Below are 13,937 nucleotides of genomic sequence, written 5' to 3'. Positions count from 1 at the left end.
TTAGGAGGCAGGACTGAGGGGGGTGTGGAGAGTAAACCAGGAAGGAGGAAAAGCCACAGGAGGGTACATTATCAAGGTTGCTGTTGTGAGCTTGATTCCTCTGGGGCCTCTGAGGAGCTACATGAACATTTCCAAGTATTGTGCTCATTTATTCATCAGCTAGTGTTTCTACTGGCTGAGGATTACCCCTAGGGATGTTGAGGCATAGTCCTCTCTCCCCTCACCCCTCCACCTGTTAGGAATGGGCATGCAGAATGCCTAGAGTTATGGGGGCCCTTGGAGTGGTTTGCTGGTGGTGAGAGGTGGGTTTGTGCACCAGAGTTGTAATTGAAGTCAAAGTTGGGCTGGGAGGATGTGGCATGGACACCAGGGATGGCTACTAGAGGAAATTACCCATGCCCTGCCTGTGAGAACAAACTCTGAATGTTCAATAATGTGGTCTCTAATAGCTTCATCTATGTTTGTTCCTGCTGTTTGCAGGTTTTGTATGCATTGTGTAGTTTCTCTTACTCTGTTTCTCTTGTCCGGTAGCTGTACACCAGACTGGACATAACAGTGGTGTCATACATAGTGGAATTTATTATAAACCTGAATCTCTGAAAGCTAAATTGTGTGTACAAGGTGCAGCCCTCATCTATGAGTATTGTAACCAAAAGGGAATTTCCTACAAGCAATGTGGCAAGGTAAGGCATTTTACTAGAGCCCTGACCTACAACTAGCGTTTTCTTAGTGATGTTTATTGTTGAGTATAAAAAAAAAAATGGCTCTTCTTTCTTTTTGCAATTTTCAAAATCTAATATTAGAAAATAACTAGAAAAGGTGGTATGACTAACTCCATGTTATTTTTTAAAAAAGTAACAGGCTTATTGACATATAACTTATATACCGTCTAATTCATCCTTTTATTAAAGTGTTCAATTTGATTTTTAGTATATTCATAAAATTGTGTAGTTATCACCACTGTCTAATTTTAGAACATATTCATGACCTCATAAAGAAACCCTGTGCTTATTAACAGTTATTCCCAATACCTCTCACTTCCTATTTCTACCTTCTAGCTCCTGGCAACCACAAATATACTTTCACTTTCTGTGGATTTGCCTGTTTTAGGTATCTCCTATAAATAGAATCCTACAATATGTTGTCTTTTGTGACTGACTTCTTCTATTTAGCATAATATTCTCGAGGTTCATTCATCTTCCGGCATGAATCAGTGTTTTGTTCCTTTTTATAGTCCATTGTGTAGGTATGCCACATTTTGTTTACCTCTTTATCAGTTGACAGACATTTGGGTTGTTTCCACATTTGACTATTATGAATCATGCAGCTATGGACATTTATGTACAAGTTTTTGTGTGGGCTTATGTTTCATTTCTCTCGGGTACGTACCTAGAAATGAAATTCCTGGGTCATTTTGACATTTTGAAGAACTGCCAAACTGCTTTTTAAAGTTCTGCAGTATTTTATTATTATTATTTTTTAAAGATTTTATTCATTTATTTGACAGAGATCACAAGTAGACAGAGAGGCAGGCAGAGAGAGATAGAGGGGGAAGCAGGCTGCCCGCTGAGCAGAGAGCCAGATGCACGGCTCGATCCCAGGACCCTGAGATCATAATCTGAGCTTAAGGCAGAGGCTCAACCCATTGAGCCACCCAGGTGCCCCGAGTTCTGCACTATTTTAAATTGCCATCAGCAGCTAGTGAGGATTCCAGTATCTTTACATCCTTGTCGACACCTGTTATTGTCTGTCTCTTATTTTAGCCATCCTTACTGGATGTGAAGTGGTATGTCAATGTGGTTTTGATTTGCATTTCCCTAGTAGTTAATGGTGTTGAGCATCTTTTCATACACTTATTGGCCACTTATTTATGTTCTTTGGAAAAATGTCTATTCAGTTCTTTTGCCCATTTAAATATTGGATTATTCATCTCTATTCTTGAGTTGTAGGTGTTCTGTATATATCCTGGATACAGCCCCTTATCAGCTGTATGATATTTACTAAAACACTACTAGAACATTAAGATATTTTATGTATAAACTGAAATAGTAATAATAGTAATATTAATATTTTAGATAATGCTAAATATTTTTTCCTATAGATTTTCTTTTTTGCTTTCTTGATAATATATTTTAAAGCACAGAAACTTGTAATTTTGATGAAGTTCAGTTATCACTTTTTTCTTTTGTTGCTTATAGTTTTGTTGTGTTTTTTTTTTTAAGATTTTATTTATTTATTTGACAGACAGAGATCACAAGTAGGCAGAGAGGCAGGCAGAGAGAGAGGAGGAAGCAGGCTCCCTGCTGAGCAGAGAGCCCGATGTGCGGCTTGATCCCAGGACCCTGGGATCATGACCCGAGCTGAAGGCAGAGGCTTAAACCCACTGAGCCACCCAGGTACCCCTGTTGCTCATAGTTTTAGTGTTGTATCTCAGAAATCATTGCTTAACCTGAAAAATTACTTGTACATTTTTTTCTTCTAAGAGTTTTGTTATAGCCTTATCTCTAACATTTAGATCTATGATCACTCCCCCCACCCCACAATGAGTTGGTTTAATTCCAGGTGGTACAGTATTTGGGATAGATCAAAGATTGAAGAGTAGACTTTGGCAGGATTCTAGGCTGGGTTTACTCTGATTCAGAGCTAAAGTTGCAATGGCTGAGAGAGAAGAACTAAAGAGAAGATGAGCAATTATATGATTTTTATATATATAATATACATATATATGTACATATATACGTGTATATATGTATGTGCATATACGTGTGTATATATACGTATATATGTGTGTGTGTGTGTATATTAATAATTTATTCCTAAATGTACAACAGGATCCAAGAGGACACTTTATTCTAGCTATAGGTGGCAACAGATATGACAGGTAATCTAGATGTGTAAATAGGAATTTTGGAATTAAGGATCACCATTGCCTTAGGTACAAGGAGCAACTTATTTTCTGCCAGATTTCTTTTTTTTTTTTTTTTTAAAGATTTTATTTATTTATTTGTCAGAGAGAGAGAGAGAGCAAGCACAGGCAGACAGAATGGCAGGCAGAGGCAGAGGGAGAAGCAGGCTCTCTGATGAGCAAGGAGCCCGATGTGGGACTCGATCCCAGGACGCTGGGATCATGACCTGAGCCGAAGGCAGCTGCTTAACCAACTGAGCCACCCAGGCGTCCCTTTCTGCCAGATTTCTTAATCCCAACTGTGGTCAGAAGATCCTTTCCTGTAGCTTTCACTTTTAGCCCCTTGAGTGTCTTCTCTTTTTGTTCCTGTTTAAATGCCTTACCTTCCTAGTTCCATTTTTTTGGCCTGCTTCTTTGGCTATTTCAGGAGGTTACTACCTTCACAGCTGGTCTACTGTTTCTTCCCCAGACCCTGCCATCAGAAGCAGGGGCCCCCTCTCCCACCCCCTACACTTGTACTTCTAGTGTATGATCAGTTTTAAATTGATTTTGGTATATGGTGTGAGGAAGGGGCTCAACTTCATTCTTTTACAGTTGTCTCGACACCATTTGCTGAAAAAACTGTTCTTTCTATATTTTTTTGGCAACTTTATCAAAAGTGAGTTGAGGGTGTCTGGGTGGCGCAGTCAGTTAGGTGTCTGACTCTTGGTTTCAGTTCAGGTGGTGATCTCAGGGTCCTGAGATGGGGCCCTGCATTAGGCTCCATGCTTAGTGAGGAGTCTAGTTGAGTCTCCCTCTCCCTTTGCTCTGCCCCCTCCACCATGCTCGCTCACGTGCTCTCTCTGTCTCTCAAATAAATAAATAAATAAATAAATCTTTTCAAAAAGAGTTAGGTGTTTTTTTTTTTTTAAAGATTATTTATTTATTTATTTATTTGACAGAGATTACCAGTAGGCAGAGAGAGAGAGAGAGGAGGAAGCAGGCTCCCTGCTGAGCAGAGAGCCCGTTGCGGGGCTGGATCCCGGGACCCGAAGGCAGAGGCTTTAACCCACTGAGCTACCCAGGCGCCCCAAGCGTTAGTTAAGCATAAATGTAGGAGGATATGTTTAAGATTCTCAATTCCATTTCATTGATGTATATCTATCCTTATGCCAATACCATAGTATCTTGATTACTGTGGCTGTTTATTATATTTTGAAATCAGGAATTGTGAGTCCTCCAGCTTTGTCCTTTATTCAAGATTGTTTTGGCTGTTCTGGGTCCCTTGCTTTTCCACATGAATGTCAGGGTTGTTTAGTCAGTTACTTAAGACAACAACAATAACAACAAAAACAGCTGAAAGTCTGATAGAGATTATGTTGAATCTATAGATCAGTTTGGGGGGTATTGCCATCTTAATATTAAATCTTGCAAACCATGAACATGGAAATGTCTTCCCATTTTTTTAGATCTTAAATTTTTTTAAAAAAGATTTTATTTATTTATTGGGCAGAGAGAGCAAGAGAGCACAAGGAGGGGGAGCAGCAGAGGCAGAAGCAGGCCCCCCGCTGAGCAGGGAGCCCGATGCGGGACTTGATCCCAGGACCCTGAGATCATGACCTGAGCCAAAGGCTGAGGCTTAACCAACCGAGCCACCCAGGCGCCCCAGATCTTAATTTCTTTTGACAGTGTTTTGTATTTTTCAGTGTATAGGTCTTGCAATTTTTGTTAAACTTATTCCTTGATATTTTATTCTTTTTTTTTTAAAAGATTTTATTTATTTATTTGACACACAGAGAGAGATCACAAGCAGGCAGAGAGACAGGCAGAGAAAGAGAGGGAGAAGCAGGCTGCCCGCTAAGCAGAGAGCCTGACTCAGAGCTCGATCCCAGGACCCTGAGATCATGACCTGAGCTGAAGGCAGAGGCTTAACCCACTGAGCCACCCAGGCGCCCTTTGATATTTTATTCTTTTTGATGCTTTTGTGAGGGGGATTTTCTCTGAAATTCATTTTGGATTATTCATTGGTAATGTATAGAATATGATTGATTTGTATGTATTTTCTCTTGCAACCTTGCTAAATTCATTATAATAGTTGTGTGTGTGTGTGTGTGTGTGTGTGTGTGTGTAGATTCCTTAGGATTTTCTATATGCAGGAATATGTCATCTGCAAATAGGATAGTTTTTCTTTTTCTTTCTTTCTTTTTTTTTTTTAATATTTTATTTATTTATTTGAGAGAGAATGAGTGAGAGAGAGCATGAGAGAGGAGAAGGTCAGAGGGAGAAGCACACTCCCCAAGGAGCTGGGAGCCCGATGCGGGACTTGATCCTAGAAGTCCAGGATCATGACCTAAACTGAAGGCAGTTGCACAACCAACTGAGCCACCCAGGAGCTCTAGGATAGTTTTTCAATTTGGATGCCTTTTGTATATTTTTTTCTTTCCTAATTTTCCCAGGTAGAATCATAAATACAGTGTTAAATAGAAGTAGTGAAAATGGACATCCTTGTTGCTGATCTTAGTGAGAAAGCATTCAATCTTTCACTATTAAGTATGATGCTAGTTGTAAGGTTTTTTTTTATAGATACCCTTTGTCAAATTGAGGAAGTTCCTTTCTATTGTGAATTTAAGGTTTTTTCATTTCTTCCCCCCACAAGATTTTTATTTTTAAATAATCTTTACCCCCCACATGAAGCTTGAACTCACAACCCATGTCAAGAGTCACATGTTCTACCAACTGAGCCAGCCAGCCGCCCCAAATCTGTAATGTGTTTTTTTTATCACGAAAGGGTATGCCTTTTCTGCTTCTGTTGAGGCAATTGTGTTTTTATATTCAATTAATATGGTATATTATATCAATTGACTTTTGGATGTTAAATTGATTTGGCATTCCTGCAATGAATACCACTTGGTTGCAGTGTCAATCTTTTTTATATGTTGCACACTTAGTTTACTAGTGTTGTGTTCAGGATTTTTGCATCAATATTCATATTGGATATTGGTCTGCAGTTTTATTTTCTTTTGATATCTGTTTGGTTTGGATATCAGGCTAATACTGGCCTCATAGAATTAGAAAGTATTCCCTCTTCTTCAGTTCTTTGAAAGAGTTTATGTGGAATTGGAGCTAATTTTTCTTTAAACATATGGCAGTATTCACAGGTAAAGAAAGCCCTTGAGCTTGAGCTTTTCTTTGTGGGAAGTTTTAAAGTTACTAATCCAATTTCTTTACTTGTTATAGGCCTATTCAGATTTTCTTTTTCTTCTTGAGTCAGTTTCAGAAGTTTGTGTTTTTCTATGAACTTTGCCATTTCATATAGATTATCTAATTTGTTGCTATATAGTTATTCGTATTTCCTTGTAAGTCTTCTTCATGTAGTTTTTTTTTTGGTTTTGTTTTTAAGATCTTATTTATTTATTTGACAGACAGAGATCACAAGCAGGCAGAGAAGCAGCCAGAGAGAGAGAGGAGGAAGCAGGCTCCCTGCTAAGCGGAGAGCCCAATACGGGGCTCCATCTCAGTACCCTGAGATCATGACCCAAGCCAGAGGCAGAGGCTTTAACCCACTGAGGCACCCAGGTGCCCCATTCTTCATGTAGTTTTTAAGAATAAAAGTTTCTTGGGGCGCCTGGGTGGCTCAGTGGGTTAAGCCGCTGCCTTCGGCTCAGGTCATGATCTCAGAGTCCTGGGATCGAGTCCCGCATCGGGCTCTCTGCTCAGCAGGGAGCCTGCTTCCTCCTCTCTCTCTCTCTGCCTGCCTCTCTACCTACTTGTGATCTCTGTCTGTCAAATAAATAAATAAAATCTTAAAAAAAAAAAAAAAGAATAAAAGTTTCTTGTTGCTATTAAAGGTGCTATGATTTTTTAAATAATGTGGAATAATGGTCCCAACATAGTGTTATGTGAAAAAAACAAGATATAAAATTGTATTTACACTTTTTATATTGAATTATAAGGGTTCTTTTTATATATTCTGGAATTAGACAATATCAGCTATGTGATTTATGAGTATTTTAACCCATTCCTTGTCTTTTCACTTTCTTTATAGTGTCCCTTGATTTCACTTCTATTTTTAAGGTTAATTATTTGTTGATTTAAATAACATTTACACATTGATTAAAAGTATTATCTTAATAAAATTCTGTCGACTTCTTGCTATGAAGTAACAATTTGTGAATTCTGATGTACCTGTGAATTCTAATGTACCTGTGAATATGCATCTGTGCCTTTCTTTGCCAGTAGCTGTTAAGAAACTACCTCAGATAGATAGTTTGCCCAGAAATAAATAGAAAAAGAATCCTGAGTAAAGTTGATTGATTTACTGTTTTTTTTCTTCTGCAGTAGAATGCATTAGTAAATATTTTATAATATACTTTATTTATTCCAGGAAATAAAATGGATAGTTTTCTGTTAGTGATATCCCATTATACTAAATACCAGTTTTCTGATAAATTGGTATTTTATATACTCTTGTAGAAATAAGAAGGCCATTCTTTTTTTTTTTTTTTAAGATTTTATTTATTTATTTGACAGAGATCACAAGTAGGCAGAGAGGCAGGCAGAGAGAGAGAGGAGGAAGCAGGCTTCCCATTGAGCAGAGAGCCTGATTCGGGGCTCGATCCCAGGACCTTGAGATCATGACCTGAGCCAAAGGCAGAGGCTTTAACCCACTGAGCCACCTAGGCGCTCCCAAGAAGGCCATTCTTTTTTGTTTGTTTGTTTTGGTTTTGGTTTTTGGTTTTTTTAATTGTAAAGACTGTGCCACCTGTGCTACTCTACCCTTTAGAATTGAGGGAGTGATGTTGATAATAGTTGCTGTGGCCAAGATTCATGTAGCAACTCTGATAGCAGAAGTGGAAATTAAGGCTACATCTCACTTTTAAGGAAAATTTGTTTTTTTTTTTTAATTTTTAATTTTTTACTTTTTTATTTTTTTTTATTTTTTTTTTAAAGATTTTATTTATTTATTTGACAGAGAGAAATCACAAGTAGGCAGAGAGGCAGGCAGAGAGAGAGGAGGAAGCAGGCTCCCTGCTGAGCAGAAAGCCCGACGCGGGGCTCGAACCCAGGACCTGGGATCATGCCTGAGCCGAAGGCAGCGGCTTAACCCACTGAGCCACCCAGGCGCCCCAATTTTTTACTTTTTTTAAAGGAAAAATTGTTTTAATGCAGTTTTCTTAAGACAACTTTTTCCTATGGAGGTGGAAATTGAGGTCATGAAAAAAGGGAGAAGTAGGGACGCCTGAGTGGCTCAGTTGATTAAGCAGCTGCCTTCGGCTCAGGTCATGATCCCAGCGTCCTGGGATCGAGTCCCACATCGGGTTCCTTGCTCATCAGGGAGCCTGCTTCTCCCTCTGCCTCTGCCTGCCATTCTGTCTGCCTGTGCTTGCTCTCTCTCCCTCTCTCTCTCTGACAAATAAATAAATAAAATCTTTAAAAAAAAAAAAAGGGAGAAGTAGACAAAAATCAAATTTGAATCATGATAATTTATGATTTTTTATTGACTTTATCTTTTATAGTTAATTATATGTTTAACTCTCCATATTCTTTTTTTTTTTTTTTTTTTTAATTTGATAGAGATCACAAGTAGTCAGAGAGGCAGGCAGGAGAGAGAGGAGGAAGCAGGTTCCCTGCTAAGCAGAGAGCCCGATGCGGGGCTCGATCCCAGGACCCTGGGATCACGACCTGAGCCGAAGGCAGAGGCTTTAGCCCACTGAGCCACTCAGGTGCCCCCTAACTCTCCATATTCTTAACTTGTTTTTTTTTGTTGTTGTTGTTGTTTTTGTTTTTTAAGCTTATAGTAGCTGTTGAACAAGAAGAAATCCCCAGACTTCAGGCCCTATATGAGAGAGGCCTGCAGAATGGTGTGCAGGGCCTGAGGCTAATCCAACAGGAGGATATAAAGAAGAAGGAGCCATATTGTAGGGTAAGTGATTCACTAAAACCCCACATTCATGCTCACAAAGACATTTTCATTTAGGGCTCAGTCGTGTGACATGGAAGCTGAAGGTGAACTTAAAAGAAGGAATCACTCTTCTGGGACAGTGAGGTAACAGCCACAAGGGGGCATTGCTGCAAATTCTGAACACCTAATTTCTTCTTTCCCGGTGAGAAAATACCAAATCTGAAGAACATAAGCAGAGACAAGAGGAGGTCTTAGACCATATGGTATATTGGGAAAGCATTGAGTGGTGAGGTATGGTTGATTCCCAGGGTGTGTAGGGAGAGATAATAGATGAGCCTGGAAAAACAGGATTAGGCTTGTGTAAAGGACTTAATATTCCCACTAATAACTTTGAAGTTAGTAGGCATGAGGAAGCACTGAAAAATTTTGAGAAGGGTGGCTATATTATCCATGAGTGTGAAGGGTAGTTTGTAGAATATCTTGCTTAGAACATGCTAAGGGGAGGGGGCGCCTGGGTGGCTCAGTGGGTTAAGCCGCTGCCTTCGGCTCAGGTCATGATCTCAGGGTCCTGGGATCGAGCCCCGCATCGGGCTCTCTGCTCAGCGGGGAGCCTGCTTCCTCCTCTCTCTGTCTCTGCCTGCCTCTCTGCCTACTTGTGATCTCTGTCTGTCAAATAAATAAATAAAATCTTTAAAAGAAAAAAAAAAGAACATGCTAAGGGGAGAACAGATCTTTTATTTATGAAAGAAACATGAAAAATAATTTAATAGTTACTCAGCATATTGACTTTTTTTTTTTTTAAAGATTTTATTTATTTATTTGACAGAGAGAGATCACAAGCAGGCAGAGAGGCAGGCAGAGAGAGAGGAGGAAGCAGGCTCCCTGCTGAGCAGAGAGCCCGATGCGGGGCTAGATCCCAGGACCCTGAGATCATGACCTGAGCCGAAGGCAGCGGCTTAACCCACTGAGCCACCCAGGCGCCCGCATATTGACTTTCTTTGATAGTCTTTCAGAGGCTATCAGTCCTACCCCAGTTCCACTAACTATTCCAATGAATGGCTATTATCTCCTATTCCTCACCACCATCATTTTTGGGGGAAGAAGCAGAAGTATGTGTTAACATACCAACTTTAGAAATTCAGTTTAAGCAAAATATCATGTAGAGTCACCACAATAAAATGGCTTAATGACTGTTTAAACTTCTTTCTGTTTAAACTTCTTTCTTTCTTTCTTTCTTTCTTTCTTTCTTTCTTTCTTTCTTTTTTAGAGCAGTTGGGGAGGAAGGGGAAGGAGAGAGAGAGAATCTTAAGCAGGTTCCGCACCCAGTGTGGGGCCCAACGTGAGGCTTTACCTCATGACCCTGAGATCATGACCTGAGCTGAAGCCAACAGTTGGATGCTTTACTGACTGAGCCACCCAGGTGCCTCCACCCCATTTTATTGACAATATACAATAGGTGGACTCTGGGTACATATCTTAGAGAATGTGACTTTGAACTCACTGCCAAGCAATGCTTATCAAAAGCTTGGTTTATGGGAAATAAAAACACTATTTATGAGTGATATCCAATATGTAGACCATTTATTCTTATACGTCTACACTACCCAAGTGGCACACCTGCATTGCAGTGTTTTTCTCTTCCTACTCTTTGACCCCAGATTATTCCCTCTGAATTATTCTTTGGTTTTATGGCATTAGCCTATGGAGAAGGTCATTGTGACACTGGATGAGGATGAGTTTAGGATGAGGTTGAGGATGAGGTTAGGATGAGGTTGAGGACATAGGTTGTCCACTGTGTTATCCAACATCTGTCTCCAAGAACCCTCAGGAGAAATTTTTCTCAGACCTCACTTCTAAGAATAATTATGTTCTTCCTGAGCACAATTAACTTGTTTTTATCTTATGAACATGGACTCATTTAATCAATTGTGTTGTTGTATTTACAGTGGCTACAAGGAAGCTCGGAGACACACTTGTGTTTCCACTCCTCCCAGATATCTAGGGTCTTAAGCATATATTTTTATTTTTATGTATTTCTCTCTTCATTTCATTATATCTTTCCACTCTCATCTTCTATCTGCCTTGATTTTTTGGACTTTTTTTGTTGAATCATAACATAAGAATCATAAATGTATAGCGTGATGAATTTTCATCAAGTGTGACCAGTACCTGGATCAACAGCATAATGTTACCAGCCTCTCAGTATTCTTCTCAAGCCCCTTCCTATCACTACCTTTCCCCTAAGGGTAATCACTATCCTGACTTCTTACATCATAGGTTTTATAATTGTATTAACTGGAATTGTATAGTAGGTGCTCATTTTGTGTCTGAACTTATTTTATTTAGTATTAGTTATGAAATTCATCCATATGTTGCATATAGTTGTAGTTATAAGTTTCATGGCCTTACAATTATACAAAGGTAAAAGTCAGGGTACATTTTTTTTTCTATATGGATACCCAATTGACCCAGCACCATTTGTCAAAACACCATTGTTTCCCCCACTGAACTGCACTGTTACCTTTGTGGTATCAGGTGACTGTATGTGTGGGCTCCATGTCTGGACTATTCTGTTCTGTTCTCTCCTCTTTCACCACTACCATAATGTCTTGATTATCATAACTTTTTAGTAGGTTTAATAATCTGGTCGAGAAATCCCTTTTTTTTTTTTTTAAAGATTTTATTTATTTATTTGACAGAGAGAGATCACAAGCAGGCAGAGAGGCAGGCAGAGAGAGAGGAGGAAGCAGGCTCCCTGCTGAGCAGAAAGCCCGATGTGGGGCTTGAACCCAGGACCCTGAGATCATGACCTGAACCAAAGGCAGCGGCTTAACCCACTGAGCCACCCAGGCGCCCCGAGAAATCCCTTTAATTTTGTTCTTCTTCAACATTACTTGGCTGTTCTTAGATCTTTGTATTTCTGTATATCTTTTAGAATTGATTTGCTAGGGGCGCCTGGGTGGCTCAGTGGGTTAAAGCCTCTGCCTTCAGCTCAGGTCATGATCCTGGAGTCCTGGGATCGAGCCCCGGGGCATCGGGCTCTCTGCTCAGCAGGGAGCCTGCTTCCTCCTCTCTCTCTGCCTACTTGTGTCTGTCAAAAAAAAAAAAAAAAAAAAAAAGACTTAATTTGCTAAACAGCACAAGGTAAACTTGTGATTTTGATTGAGATTGCATTGAATTTGTAAGTCCATTGGAGACAATTTATATCTTCACAATATTGTATCTTCTAATCCATGAACATAGTAGATCCATCCATTTATCTGTATCTTCTTAATTCATTACAAAAATGTGTTATAATTTTCAGTGTAGGGGTCTTTCATATCTCTTAGATTCATTTCTAGGTATTTGATGGTTTTTGATACTCCCATAAATGGTATTGTTACTTAAATTCACTTTCTACTTGTTTCATTTTCTGCTTGTATGTTGCAAATATTTCTACTTGTATATTGCAAACACTAGAAAATTTCATTTTCTACTTGTATATTGCAAATATATGGAAATATATTTGATTTTTGACCTTTTGTCCATCTTGGATGTTAAATTCACATATTTATTCTAATAGTTTCTATAATTTTGGGGGGGATTTTCTATGTAGTCTTGTTGTTTGCAAATAATAATTTTTATTTTTTCCCTTCCATTAATATACTTTAGCTGGCTCAATGTTTAGTGCTAGTATATATTGTTTTGTGTTCTTTGTTTGTTTTTAGAAGCTGCCTCAAATCTTTTCTGCAAAAAAGACAAAGTAGAAATAAAGTTTTTTCCCCCATGAAGTTATCTTTAGTTATATAGGTCAAAATATATGGTTTTCTTTTCTTTTCTTTTCTTTTCTTTTTTTTTAAGATTTTATTTACTTAAGAGCAGAAGCAGGTGGGGGTGCAGAGGGAGAGGAAGAGGGTAAGGGCAGTCTTCCTGTTGAGCATGGAGCCTGATGCAGGGCTCGACCTAGGGGTAGATGCAGGGCTCGATCCGAGGACCCTCAGATCATGACCTGAACTGTCAGATGCTTAACTGACTGAGCCACCCAGGCATCCCCAAATATAGGTCTTCTTTATTAGTATAAAGTTACTAAGAGGCTATTAGTATAAAGTTACTAAGAGGAATCATAATACCTATGATTCCAAATAATGTTGAATGCGTTCTTCTTCCAAAGGTCATAGCATCTTCAGTTCTAGCATTCCTCACCTTGGGTCTCAGAATAATCAAAGTGTTTTTGCTTGTGGGATACACTAGGCCTTCTATTCCCTATTCTTCTCTCCAGGTATTTCTTGTCTCTCTGACATGGTAAATGAATGACTAATTTTGTAAAAACAAGTCATATTCAATGACTATCTTATTTTGGCTTTCTGTTTCTTTCAGGCTTTGACCAAATGCTACATGGTCTTAGCCAGGGTTGGCAGTGTGGTCGGTGGGCCAAATCCAGCCTGCCACCTGTTTTTTATGGCCTATGAACTGAGGACAGCAGTTTTTACATTTTTAAATTGTTGAAGAAAATTAAAAGAATCATATTTTGTGACACATGAAAATTATATGAAATTGAAATTTCAGTGTCCAAAAATATAGGAATACATGTATTTTTTGTATTGTCTATGGCTGTTTTTGTACCATAGCCAGACTGAGTAGTTTGAGATCATAAGTCCCATGTAAACAAAAATATTTAGTGGCTGGCCCTTTACAGAAAAGATTGCCAGCCCCTGGTCTAAACAGCAGGGAACCACTGAAGAATTTGGGCAGGAGAATGGCATGTAAAATGTGCCAATTTAGGGAACTTAATCAAGTTTCTGGTACATAGGATGGAATTGGACTGGACATGGGAAAGAGGGGAGCCTTGAATCAGAGGCCAGAGCCAGCTGGAATAGTAATCGTAGTCTGTTGTAGAACTTTGTGAGGGGCTTTAGAGAGAGGAAGAAATGGGAAGAGGAGCCCAGGCTTTATATCATGCTTGACTGTTCAAAACAAACAGAGTGGGGGCGCCTGGCTGGTTCAGTGGATTAAAACCTCTGTCTTCAGCTCAGGTCGTGATCCCAGGGTCCTGGGATCGAGCCCCACATCGGGCTCTCTGCTCGGCAGGAAGCCTGCTTCCTTCTCTCTCTCCGCCTGCCTCTCTGCCTACTTGTGATCTCTGTCTGTCAAATAAATAAATAAAATCTTAAA

General features: G+C 39.3%; 1 protein-coding gene across 2 annotated transcripts in view; it reads left to right on the top strand.

The window, feature by feature from the left end:
* The window catches only part of L2HGDH (L-2-hydroxyglutarate dehydrogenase), a 45,240-nt gene that overhangs the window by 5,181 nt on the left and 26,122 nt on the right, over window positions 1-13,937 (top strand). For both annotated transcript variants that reach the window (XM_047736243.1, XM_047736242.1), the window contains exons 3-4: window positions 532-683; window positions 8,676-8,807. In XM_047736243.1, coding sequence (XP_047592199.1) covers window positions 532-683; window positions 8,676-8,807 — 284 coding nt within the window. The remainder of the gene's footprint in view (window positions 1-531; window positions 684-8,675; window positions 8,808-13,937) is intronic.

The sequence above is a fragment of the Lutra lutra genome, chromosome 7, assembly GCF_902655055.1.
Source record: "Lutra lutra chromosome 7, mLutLut1.2, whole genome shotgun sequence".
In the NCBI taxonomy this organism is placed as follows: Eukaryota; Metazoa; Chordata; class Mammalia; order Carnivora; family Mustelidae; genus Lutra; species Lutra lutra.
This window is presented reverse-complemented; position numbering and strand designations above follow the sequence as displayed.